Source organism: Phasianus colchicus, chromosome 7, assembly GCF_987193195.1.
Source record: "Phasianus colchicus chromosome 7, bPhaCol1.hap1.1, whole genome shotgun sequence".
NCBI lineage: Eukaryota > Metazoa > Chordata > Aves > Galliformes > Phasianidae > Phasianus > Phasianus colchicus.
The window spans coordinates 6,415,015-6,428,555 of record NC_143442.1 but is presented as its reverse complement, the minus strand read 5'-3'; the positions used below and the strand labels follow the sequence as shown (position 1 = coordinate 6,428,555).

At 34.9% G+C, this 13,541-nt stretch overlaps 1 protein-coding gene across 5 annotated transcripts in view; it reads right to left on the bottom strand.

The window, feature by feature from the left end:
- Nucleotides 1-166: 166 nt before the first annotated feature.
- Nucleotides 167-13,541, bottom strand: part of ZRANB3 (zinc finger RANBP2-type containing 3) — a 37,286-nt gene continuing 23,911 nt past the window's right edge. For 2 of the 5 annotated variants that reach the window (XM_090143572.1, XM_031590743.2), the window contains 13 exons: nt 12,531-12,650; nt 11,677-11,796; nt 11,029-11,208; nt 10,395-10,547; nt 9,315-9,777; nt 8,155-8,355; nt 7,409-7,491; nt 6,598-6,699; nt 4,663-4,805; nt 4,034-4,177; nt 2,806-3,199; nt 1,613-1,744; nt 167-1,048 (listed from right to left, as the gene is read on the bottom strand). In XM_090143572.1, the coding sequence (XP_089999698.1) occupies nt 950-1,048; nt 1,613-1,744; nt 2,806-3,199; nt 4,034-4,177; nt 4,663-4,805; nt 6,598-6,699; nt 7,409-7,491; nt 8,155-8,355; nt 9,315-9,777; nt 10,395-10,547; nt 11,029-11,208; nt 11,677-11,796; nt 12,531-12,650 (2,334 nt within the window). In that variant the 3' untranslated portion in view covers nt 167-949. Of the gene's footprint in view, nt 1,049-1,612; nt 1,745-2,805; nt 3,200-4,033; nt 4,178-4,662; nt 4,806-6,597; nt 6,700-7,408; nt 7,492-8,154; nt 8,356-9,314; nt 9,778-10,394; nt 10,548-11,028; nt 11,209-11,676; nt 11,797-12,530; nt 12,651-13,541 lie in introns of those variants that run through there. The other 3 variants (XM_031590745.2, XM_031590747.2, XM_031590748.2) reach the window with 3 other exon arrangements.

The following is a 13,541-nucleotide window of genomic DNA, read 5'->3' as shown; positions in this document are numbered from 1 at the left end:
CTTTACCTGAGAAAAGCTATGTGTAAAACATTAAGAATTTTCTCATAAGGGTAACTGATGAAAGCATTTCAGTGTATTTTAACTAAATATGCCTGGAATTGTAGAGAACACAGTATTTTTAGAAAAAATGATCTGTAGTGTGCTGATAACATAAAAGAAGCAGGGGAAAGGCACTAAAGCATTAAGATGATGCTGATTTATTTGAAGTAACTGTAAAGAAAGCCACTTAAACAGTGCAAAATAACCATTAGCTCTGCAATTTAGTTAAAGAGAATATGGTTCTAGCATTTCCCAGAAGTTACCTTGGATGAGACAAGGAAAATGGATATTATTTCTCGTGAGCTAGCTGTTTTAAACAGATATTTTAATAAACATGAACTCAAAGTGCTGAGATCTTTTACACCAAGTCAAATGAACTAGCAGGCCTTTCATAGCCCTGCTACTAATTTATATATGTAGTTATGAGACAGTTTTAGACAAAACACATTACCTGCCTTGTTGCAGTCATAATAGAGAGCAGAATCTGTATTTTCTCCAGTACCTTTGATTGAGTGAACAAAGGGAATAATTTTAACTAAGATAGCTCCCTGGTCCTTAATACCCCACTACAGCTGAACACTGTAAGACTAACATGAATTTCAGCAGCACTTCCTCCAATTCTTACAGTTGTAAATGAACTAATATGAAAATTGTAGTACTTCAAAACTGCACTAAGGTTATACATAGAAATTCAGCTTTAAACTGCAGGGCCATAAAAACGTAACCATGATTAAGTTCCTTGCATGCATTCATCCAAGGCCCTCTGAAAAATCAGTATTTTGAATGATTTCATGTTTTGCTCGCACATTTTCTCTACCAGCATACAAGACTATTTTTTCAAAGTGCATGAGGAAAACTATGTGACTACAGTAATTCCTGAGTTATAATGTAACTGATTATACTTATTATTTTACTTCTTCACAAAAAACTTTGTGATATCACAACCGTACTTTGTAGCTAAAGAGTGTCTCTTCATCTGACTTCTTTCCTTGGCCTGTTTTGCAGTTCTCTGGAAAAGAGAAAGGTAGGCCTGGTCAGAAAATAGACTTACATGACAACTAGCTGGAAAGCATTAGGCTATAGCTTTAGATTTCAGTCTAATTTTGCAGCAGATGACAAATAAAATGCAAGCGTTTATTAAGGTGACATTTTTCCATTTGTGAGTAAACTGTTTAATGCTGCCTTTCGTATTCACTGGTGCCTTCCTGCAAGGAAAAGAGTAGTGCCATGCCAAGGCAGCATAGAGAAGCTTTTATTAGTTGAGTACAGACTAAATGAGCAACATCAGATATTTCTTACTAAAGGTTTTTTGTTATTTTCTACTAGTTGCTTCTTTCCACATGCATAGTACCTTGAGCATTGTCTATTACTTATAAGGTATACAGACTAATAACAGATTTTTACTGTATATATAAGCACAATCTCAGTTACCTATAAATCAGTTTTAGTTTCTTCTGTCAGTGAAAACCTGTGTTTTTCTACAAGTTACATTCCCAGTACCAGGATGTGCCAATGAGGAGAGAAGCTGTTTTCAGCTGCCAGAGGGTGATATTTCTGACTGTACCACACTGACCTCTCTGTGGCAGACTGTACACAGAGTCTGAAGGTTTTCCAAGGAACACTGTCCTCCTCCACTGTAAACAGGCCTGATATGATCCACCTGCCAGAACTGACCTTCTGTTGGGTTTGTTATAATTTCATTCAACTGCAATAAAAGGGCAAGACAATGGAAACCTTAGATATTCCTCCTGAGCTACATCTTCATTCTACAGACAGAACAATAAAACTGAGCAAAGTAGCTATTTATATTATTTGTACTACTAATATGTTTATAATCAGAGAAAGGGTTAGCATTTGTTTGTTATTCCCAGTGGACAAGCAAACGACCATAATTTTAATTGGCATAGCTCTACCTGGTCTGCATCATGCAACAGTGGATCAAAGTAAAGCAGAAGGAAAGGTTATTTTCTTGATTAGTAAATTTGTCTTCAGTGTCATTTTATCAAGTGCTGCAGTTCACTTAGAAGGTTGTAAGATACCCATTCTGCAAGACTCAGTCTCATCTTTTAGATTTGTGTTGACTTATTTTTAAAAGCCACAAGAAACAAAGGTGATCTCATGCATACAACCAATGGAGAAAGTACTGGCCAGTGATATTTTCTTTTGCAAGTTCAAGTGTGTCTTCAGAATTTATTATAAAAGTATAGAACCAGCAACTTCTGAAGTAGAATTTCAACTTCACAATAGGACAGAAATATGGTATTTTTATCTTAGAACTAAAATACTGCTTTGTATATGGATATTTTCCCTTCCTGTTCCATTGCCTTTGAGTCCTCAAAAAAGCAATTAATCTGGGAAGCATGGGAGCAATTCTTAATATGTTCTGAGGTTATGGTGAGGGAAGCTGTGACAGCTGGCTTTTGTTAAGCTACTAGCAAACATCCTGTGAAGTAGCAATAACCTGGTACTATTTACTACTACTATTCATTCCTCAATTCTGTTTCATAACCACATTTCAATTAAAATCAGCTGCAGTATTTACATCCCTAAGAATCAGAGTTCTGATGCCTGTTCCATTTAGAGATCAAAAACATATTTATGTCTTGGATGACATATGAAGACAAGGATTTTGTTGTTTATTTTCTTTTTCACGGTCTTCTATCTTATGCCTGCAAGTACACCATTTTTTATTTCTCTAAACTACTTCCTACAGCTACTACGGGAATACACAGATCAGCAGAAAGCACTCAAAAACAGTGCTATTACCTGCCCAACTGGAAGATGAGACATCCATGAGCTCTCCAGAAGTTTCTTACGCTGAGTCTTAGGTGCATCTCTGATGTTAAGATAGAGCTCTTGAGCATTCTGATGACAAAACTGGCAAACACCATGTTCAATTTCAAATACCTTAGTCCTGAGGTAGCCCTGACTAGAACGAACTGAGAATTCCTCCTGGCAGGCAAGAGAGCAGAACCGTGTGTCCCAGGCATGGGTCTGGCAGCTTTGGTCAAGCTGAGCTGTTGGCTGCTGGCAGCGGAGACAAAGTGGGTTTCCTTCACCATCCAGGGCTTGCAAATAGCCTTTGGGTAGGGAGGAATTTTGAACATCAGTCCAATTGGAGGGAAGAATAGAAGGACTTTTTCCACTCTCCAAAAACAACCTGTTTACAGAGATTAAAGTACAACTAGTAATAAAACAGGTACTCAACACTACAATTTTTGCTTTACACATTGTATATTTCCATTAGATATCTTTCATGCTCTAGAATACAATTTTAATCAAAAGATCATCTCAGTCAGGTTAGTATCTGCATTGTGCAATCATCTACTTGGTTTATGTTTCAATTTAAACAATATATGACAATACAAAAGAGATTTTTCCTTTGCACATCTTACTACATTTACACATGCACATTGAATTTCTAAACTAAAATAATGCTGCGTTTATAAGTGCTAGTTTGTATCAGGTATGTACATATACTCTCAGACAAATGTTTCAATCCCTTTTGTAATGGAAGCAAAACATCAGAGGAAAACATCCTGCCTTCTCTCTGCAACTTTCAGAACTTCTTAACAATTTCCTACTCTAAATAAGGTTTGCTTCCAGCCAAGAACTATTTGTCTGATAAAAAAGGGCATTTTCTGACCAAAATTTTCTACCCTATTCTAAATTATATCAGAATGGAAGAAAATTTGCTTTCCTATTTGAAATTGACTTCATAAGTAAGCTCAAGTTAACGTTGTTGCTTCCTTAACCAAGTTGTGTAACCTTTCTTGTTTCATCATGTCACTCTATTAACTAGTAGCTATATCATCACACAACAGATACCATCTAAACTGTTAATAGCTCATTAGCTATTTCAGCAAGTTTCTTTCCTATAACTTACCTGTTACTATGGCTCAACAAGGTAAACATAACTTTGCTATCTTAAAAAAAAAGTCTATGGAGAAACAGCTTCATCGCTTTGGTTTTTTTTGCATTAAACTTAACTTACTTTGTGGAATGACCTGGTTGTGCCATAGAAGCATTTTCATTCCTCAGACAAGCTCTACTTTCTTTAGTGATGAGGCGCACGCTGCCCCCACTACTGCTCACTTTGCTAAGTGAGGCTGCTGCTACATCCTCCTTGGTCACATACCTAAAAAAACCCAACAGTTTGACAAATGTCACCCACAGTGGACAGAATTATTTAAAGAAAAAAATGAGTACGAAAAAGTGTTGAAGTAAGCTATGAATTATGAATATGAGATTGTAGCCCTGATGGCAACTAATGATTTATTCCTGCTTCCAGGTAGGAAATACAGTGAGATCTTTTTTAGTTTGCTTTGCTTTTGAGACCCTAAATGTAATGATTTTTCCTCAAAAATCTCTGGTGAGCTACAGCTGCTTAAATACACAAAGCAGAAAGCCAGAATAGCTGCTGAATGTGACAGTGATGGACAGGGAAGCAGATACTTCCATTCCAGCACATTTACTTATGTGCTCAGTTGCATACGTTTGTCACTGAGACAGTCACTGAATTACCCATTTGTAGCCTTTGGCTTAATTCTACTGAAAGTTACATTAAATACATCAAAACTTCCTGCAGAAATTAATAAGGGAAAGAAAAACAAAAACACATACCTTTTTGTACTGCTTGCTGCTGACTGCTTTTTAGACATCTCCTCTGCAGCATGAATAGGACTACAAAACAGCTGACCACTTTTTCTGACAATTTTCTGTTTCATTGCTGTTAGATGACTCCATTCTTTCACAAACTGCAGAATCTGGGGGAGAATGCTATTGTTAGCAGCATGACATTAAACAAATAATTACATTGAAAGCATGCTAAGAATTAATATATTCAAAACCAGATGGGAAAAAAGCTGGTATGATCAGAGATGGTCCCTTCAAGTCAACCCTTGTGCAAGCTGCAGCCTCCCATCCTCTCCTTCTGAAGAACTTAAGACTGCTTTGGCATTTCTACAATTACAGTTTTGCTATGACATATAGGTGTGCTGCTGCACAAGGTAGAAAATAAAGCCACAAATGGACTTCATTAATCTAATGTATAATGACTAGGAGAATGGCTTCCTGATAAAGTCTCAGATGAACCTTTCTTTTGTAAGCAAGACTTCGTTCATGGAAAAAACAGATGGGTAAAAGTCTTCTACTTAGAGTAGCCCTCTCTCTTTTGCTCTAAGCTTTCAGAAAAGCAAAGTTTATGAGAGAAAATAACATTCATATGTAAAAATTTAGAATTTATAACGTGGCCTTCTTTAGAATATGCGTAAGAGAAAAATGGTTTCATCCCACCTTCATCTTTACAACAGAAAACAAATGAGTAGCAATACGTCCAACAATACCAACAGTACAAAACAGTGGCCAACATGAAAGTTTTGCTCCATTTGTTTTTCCCCACTCCATTCCTTGCTGACTTGCTACAATCCACAATAGCTAGTATCACAGTGTTTCTGAGCATGGACTATGGTAACAATAAATACATTGTGCAGTATGGACAGCCTCATCCAGGAACATGCTTCCAAGACTATGAGGTGGCAATGATTTTCTCCTTGAAGTATTTTTTCATGACAAACATGGAAGAGCATGGACCAGTCTTACTTTCTGAGTCAGAACAGCAAGAAAGAAGTCAGCAAAACTGCAGGATATAAAGACACATGGGAGCATTTACTAACACAGATATTTTAATCTGCAAGAGAAAGTGGAGGGACAGAGATAAAGTTCCATAAGCAGTGTCATCTCCTGCCCAGAAACATGCCATTCTTAATGTGTCTTCTCAGTCTACTACGTAGCTCTGAAATTCTTTGGCAACATCTCTGCCACTCATCAGGTGATTCAGATAACTGTTGACTGAATCAGCAAGGAATGTGACCTACAAATTTAAGTTCCAGCCTTATTGGAGAATCTACTAAAAAGAACCAGTCTTGTTCCTGCATGATAAAATCTGATTTTCCAAATTATACATCTCTTTAAACAGGTGAAATGTATTTCTTGACTGTTTCCAACAGATAACATTGCAAATACAATTTAAATTCTGGATTTCATTACTGTGAGTACTTGATTTGACAATGTTCACGTCTTACAACACTAATACAAATGTGATTGTTACTGCTTAAGTAACTGAAACTGTGTATCTCAGTGGAGTTGTGCCCTACACTGTTTTGAATGTTGTTGGAAGGCTAAAGGACAAAATGAGAATCAAGGCCTGCTCATATAACTGCAGCTCTGATTCCATCCAGCACATTCTTATTCATCATGCAGCACACAATTTACAACCTTTAAAATGCTATTTTGTTGACTTACGAATGCTAGTTACTAATCCTGTAAATGAGAAATTAAATGATGCCTGGTTGATTACATCTATAAAAACGTTAACAGCAGGTATGATAATTTGCCAGAAAACAGTCTGCATCAACATTTACAGTATCTGCTTGCACTGATGAAACTGTGCCTAGGTCCCAAGCCCTGGAAGTGTTCTGCATCTATTAAAAAAAAAAAAAAAGCCAAAATACTCCACATTAAATACTGTATTACTGTGCCAGTTGAATTTATACTTACCATTGACCGATTTTGTTTATGTTGGAAATTCTCTGGTAAATCCTCCCAGTTATCCAGCTGTATGTCCAATGGAATGAAATTCAGATTCAGTGGTTCACCATCCTACACAAAGGAACAGTTTAGTTTACAGACAGAACGCACTACAATCTAGAAAAAAGAAAAAAGATCTGTTTCAAGTGGATTATCCTCCTCTTCCAACCAAGTTTATCCCCTCAAGCTTAAGATTTTTCTAGGAATGATTTCTCATGTAAAAATGACCTAAAAAATTAATAATTGCTTGTTTCTCTCTTTCCATTACCATTACAGATTAATGATAATGTGTTTCATTCAAGCATTTTCTGATCTGTACACAGCACCAATGTGCACCTTTCTGAAAATGTGGTGGCAATATTTTATTTACCTATTTAGCCTGGAAAGATTCATTGATTACTGCAACTCTAAAAATATTTTGGAATAGCACACTAGCTACAGACAGGAGAATAATTAGTTGTGCTAGTGATTCAAGGTAGTGGTAAGATCTATAAAAGAAAAGGAATCAAATATTGTTAGCATTTTCAACAGACAATCTGAGCATAAATGTAATATTCTAGCACCTCTGTGTAAACTAAGAGAAGTGTTAGAAGCTGTATATCTGGGGAATTACTACTTCTCCAACAAGAACTAGAATGATAAACTACCTAATTTCAATAATATGAAAATAGGGATTTTACATAAAGCATGACAAAAGAAACTATACATGCCTATTTTGTAGGACAACACTCTACTTTGTACTTTTGAAGTGATAATAAGCAGGCCTATATTTCAGCTTTACCTTTGTATAGAGGTGAATTCTATCAGTATTCCTGCTTGCACAGAACATTAGCCCATCGTATACTAGAAATGCATCTGATTCATCTAAATATCCAATACAGAGAAACAAGGTTAAAATTAAGAGGTTTTCTTCATTTAATCTATTCAGATATTAAAAATAACCACACCTGTTATGTGTGAAATTTCCTGATTTCATGTGCCTAAAACATATTTTTGTATAAACTCTATATCTTTATTTTTCACCCTTCCCACCCCCTCCAAATTTTCAGGAATCACTGTACAAACTCCAAGAGAATATATTGCACACTAGGATTCTATATTTAATTCCAGAACTTCGTAAGATGCACATAATGCAAGCAACAAACTATTAAGATATGTGTTCTCCTGAAATTTTTAGGAGACAATCTTGTTTCTCCTGAATTGCCCATTATTTCCTTTTCCCGTGGCTATCCTGATCACAAATCAATGCCATCATAAATTTTAATAAGACTGTACGTTGTAGCTTAGTTTTCACAGCTACTAGTTTGACATAATTGCTTTGTCAACCAAAACCTCTCTATTTCCTCAGGCTTTGTATGAAGAGTGCTTTAGATATCAAAATTCAATAAACATCCCAGGTTAAAACAAGAAAATCACATGCTAGTCTATCTTTCATATTTTAAAGTTCCTTTCATGCCAGAGGCAGTAAATACAATTTCACAGACAGGATATGGTCACCTTTTTTTCCCCATAGGAGACCCCTATTACCTTCTCCACACCTTCTTTCATTTTCTGTACTTTTGATTTTGACAGCTTCTTGTTCACTGATTTCAGACTGCTCGGTCACCAATTCCTCCAAATCTTTTCTTCCATCTTCAGCATCCCATGCTGCTCTCTGTTCACCTCTTCTGGAGTCTTTTGACACGTCTTCTTCAGTCTGGCTAGTAGGAACTTCACAGTTTCTCTCACCTATAGAGAGAGAAATGTGATCATTTATACTCTCCTTATAAACTGAGAGCTAATCAATAAATGGATGGACAAACACAAGTAACTGAAATACTGAGGCATTGCATTTTATCCTCGAATAATATCATGGTTCAACCACCTATGAAAACAGCGCTAACTTTGATATTAGGAGAATAAACACATGGACCATAGTGTTCTACTTATGCAATTTTATGCAGCCACCTTTAAGTCAAAATACATGCAGTCAAACGGTCAGCTATTATTTACTACATACATTTACCAAACACCATAAACACATTAAATAGTTTTCCAGCATTTATACATACTTAAGAAATTGAGAAGTTGTCCTTACTTAATCAAAAAAAGATTTTAAAAGAAAAAAAAAGAATCTTATTATTTTCCTTCTAATGTAAAAGCTTAACATGGAGAGAGATTTATAAAAATATTTACTAAGTTTCCAACCAGCTGGAATAAATTTCCTAGAAAATATTTATTCTGACCCATATGAATGAGAAGTGCTATATTTTTAAGGCAATGTCTGCCATGACAACTACACAACAGAGAGGTTAATAAAACCATCTATGTGACATCATTTAGTCTTGACATGTAGAGAAAAGCTTTTCAATTTAATTGGATTCAGAATAACCATAAGCCTTCACAAAGAAACCAAGAGCTACATTTGTTGTAAAGAAAATTAAATTTATATTCTTACTCACCATTTTTATATCCTGTTAACATTCATCTCTATTCCCTATTTGTTTCAAACTAGAATCATACAAAAGATCCTCAGGAAAAGTTAAATTAAGAAAGATCACCTAAAAGGTATCTATCTATCTATTCATAGAAAGATATTATTCTTCATGTTTTGCTTGTATATGTGCACACTCATGTTTAAAAATATTTATTTTCTGAAACTAATCACAGCTGGAATGAAAAACGCATGCTTTCTCTGCAGCACTTACCGTTATTGCTCTGAGGGCAATTACACATTTCACAGTAAGGAAGCAATTCATTATTACTGTAAGTGCAAACACTACAGTGCCAAACTTTATTTAAAGATGTGCCTTTGCTTGAAGTATTTGAGCTGCAAGGAAGGACTTTGTTGTTCTTCTCTGTGAAGAAAGTGGACATTTTTCCAGTCAAAGTCTTTTTCTTACTGGAGCTGACTGGAGTAGATCCACTTATGTTTCTCGCTCTTTTAGCTTCATGTTCACAGATACTTTCATGACAAGTTGTATCCACGTCACTTATTTTTTTGAAATCCAGATCTTCACTGCTCTTCTCTGAATCTTCTTTTTTCATGGCGTCAAAAGACTCTGCATCAACCTTAAATGATTCACTATCTGGAAATATTTTGCGTTTCTTTCCAGAGGAAGACTTTGGGGAAAAGAAGGAACGTATGTCATGCTGTCTTTCCTTCTCGAACTAGGAAAGAGGAAAGAAATACATAAAGCCATCTTTATAATCACTGCATTAGGATTGGTTAAATTTTTCTCCCCATTAGCAGTGCTAGGGAAGCTAGTTTAGAGATGAAAACAAAAGATATTTTCCTTTAAGCAGAAACAGCATAAAGAGCAATTCAACGTTGTTGTGTCCTAAAAATTATTTTCAGTATTCTTATCAAAATTCTGCAATAGCACTAATTAAAGCAAATACACAGAACAGGTATGTTATGTATGTTTTTTGATGAAGCCTACTACAAGGAAAGACTTAAACAATGTTTTCAAAATAACTGTGCTGAATTTAAACAGCTATTAAGAAAGCCATATTTTAAACAGAAATTACATTTTCTTATGAGATTCTGAGGGTGAGTCAATCACCCAAAAAACAATTAAAGCAACTATTTAAAACCTGTACATTAATTTATGCCCAACAGATCAGTTTGTCCAGACTAACTTTCTGAACTTGAACTTATGTTTTTCCTACTCATATAGTGTTTCTCCAATAGTGAAGTCTGCAGTGTACACGAAACCTAGGTGAAAAAAGGTTAGATTTTTTTAAAAAATGAAATAATAATTAAAAACATAAGTTTTGAGTCTTACATGTGTAAACAGAAGTTCATTTTGGAGATCTTCCATATTGTCATTAGGGGTCCAAGCTTCAGCAAAACTCAAAAAATCCCATTTCTCCTTATCACCTTCTTCAGCCTGCATTCTCTCTTTTTTGCCATTCAAGGTGCTGCCTGTAACCTTGGCCTGCAAAAGGACTTGCATAAAGGCTCTGAAGAATTTTCAGGTAGGAACAAGTTTATCTGTCTAAATACACTAAATTTGTTACAACTGCTGAACTAAGTTTGCAAGAGAGAAATGAGAATATCTGCAGTAATTCAAAATAACGTTAGTGATGAAAACTATTCTTCCAGCTGCCCTAATGGAAACCATTTCTGCACAAGTACTATATATATGAAAAGGTATATGTAAAATACCAATATTTATTGAAGTTAAGAGATTATTTACATTGTGTACATATCTTTCTCAATAGTCTTTAGACATTCTGCTTAGTAAATGAAGCCAAAGGCAAAATGAACAAAAAGCAGGAATTTAATGATTAAACTCTTAACCAGACAATCTTAGATCCATAGATTTGTCTTATACTAGAATGTTATTTGCTAGTTGTGCTTAAGTCGTATCTAAAACATAGAGAGTTCCCAATTATTTGATTCTATTCCACACGCACCTTGCGATTCAGCATTGCCCACATAAGAGGATCCAACGTTCCTTTTGCTATAAGGAAGTGAATATTCACAGAACTGCACTGTCCAATGCGGTGTGCTCTGTCTTCTGCTTGCTTAATATGGCCTGGATCCCAATATAGTTCAGCAAACACAACGTGAGTAGCAGCAGTGAAAGTTAAACCCTAAATAAAAGTAGATCAATTTAGAAAAAAGATTCTTCCCATAAGTCCACACACTGCACAGAACATTTTTAAATGTGAGAGGGACCACATGGACACAAAAATCAGCCTTCTATACTCATTCCAGGTAGATATTAGTCAGATTCAGAAAACACTGCAATACTGTGCAAAGACTGCATACAGCACTTCATTATGGAACTAAATTTTGTTTTTCATTAATCTGGTACCTCCAGACAGAAGGTGCAGGTTGTTTTTACTAATTATTCAAGCTACTGCTTATGTTGATTTTGCTCATGTAATTTCAATAGAGGCTTAAAACAGTTAACGTGACTAGTGCAAAAAATGAATACATGATTCTGCAAGAAATGTATTACATGAATTGCCTTCAGTAAACAACTTTAATAACTTCCATTTCTATTCTTTAGATTTCTTACTTTTTTTTTTTCGTTCTTTCTTTTTTTTAAATCCTACCTGACCAGCTGCCTGAATACTCAAAATAGCAACCCGGGTATCAGGATCCTTCTGAAACTGATTAACAAGATGTATTCTTTCTGCAGAAGGAACACTTCCATCTATCCGTATGTAGCGAACCTATAACAGATTTTAATACACAAATGAAACAATCCATTTCATCCATCATTTGGATCCAATCAGCTTCTTTCCCCAGTACTAAAATATCTGCTCTATTCCAGTCATGGGGATGATAGTACCTCAGTAGTATTTTACTCTTTGATCTACAATTAAGCCTATTTATCAAAAAGATTGTAGACTTAGTACTACCTATTTACAAAAGACAACAATAATGAACATAGGCTCTTAAAACTGAGTATTCTGCACAAGAATCTGCAATTTCCCAGATAAGATTTATTAAGATTGCAAGCACTTGCAAACAAATAGCTTAATATTAAATAATGATGTTAGCCATTTTTCCCTAGCAATGGTTGAGTCCACAACCAATAACATGGAAGCGATCTGCTGTGAATTAAGCATTCAAGTAAGATGACAATATTTTGGAAAAAAGAGCAAAACACCAACCCAATGAACACCAACAAACCACCTCCAAAAGGAGACAGAAGTATATTGATAAAAAACCTTGGGAAACAACTGCCTACCACACTGATTCACTGATGAAGTATCATACCAAATATCCCCATATACAAAACAGTTCTTCAAAATTCCACAATCTTTTCAGTACAGCACTGACCTTTATTTACCTAAAGACCTTAAATTCCTCCACATACAGATAGTTCTACTCAATTTAAGCACAGCTGTCATGTATTTGCAAAGTCTGAAATTAAACGAGTGCACATTTGTTAAATAATTACCTTATTTTCTATCACTGCCTCTGCACAAGCTTGAAGCATGCTTAAGTGGTGAGCAAAAACTAGAAACTTCAGTTTGTCATTTTCAAGCATCATTCTGATATAGTCCTTTACTGCTCCTGCCTGGAATAATAGAGTATGTTTTCATCAGTTAGATGTACAAAATGTTCAAAATGACAGTTTTCACTTCAGTGCCTTAACCATTCTGTTGGTTATCCATTTAAGACTTTATCAGACACTAATGTTAATTTAACAATTATAATTCTGTTTAAAAAAGTAACACAACTTTACGTCTCATTCTCAAAAGATCACAAAGTAAGATGGCATTTCTTTCAGATTAAGATGAAAATAAAAATGCTTTCAGTTATGACATCATTGTCTGATGTCTGAAATCACAGTACAGAAAGCATTTAATTTCTGACCAAACACATTTTAATCAGATAAGGTATTGTTTAATCAGAACTTCTGTACCTGCAATAGAAAGTCATTCATCAAATCATGTAGAATATGATACTATAATAATAATATAATAATTGCCCTATTTAAATACTCACATAATTGTTGTGTTAAATATTAATAGTGTTCATCAAATACTATGAAAATAAAGTAACAGCTACTAATAAAATTTATCATTGATCAGTTGATAATGCGATACTGTTAATGCAGCAGCCCTCAGAATTTTTTTTTCCCTCTTTCATTTGAAAATAAGCTGACAGTGACAGAGAATAAAAAAGTTGGGAAAAGGTAGCGACAGAAACACAGTGGTATTTTTAAGATGAGTAGAAAATTTAAGATAAACTCCAAGGATTCAGATTCTTAAATCTTACTAAACCAGAAGCCTGCAGATTTTTTTTTTAAATATACTTTTCTAAATATAGATTAGTGTAAAGAAATGTGATAACAGGCTAAAAAGTAACCATGTAAAAGATCTGTTAATTCTCACACATTAATTAAAAGAGGAAAATACAGAACAGGTGTTCCCACATGATAAAATAGAGAGACCAGTTAGAGAGA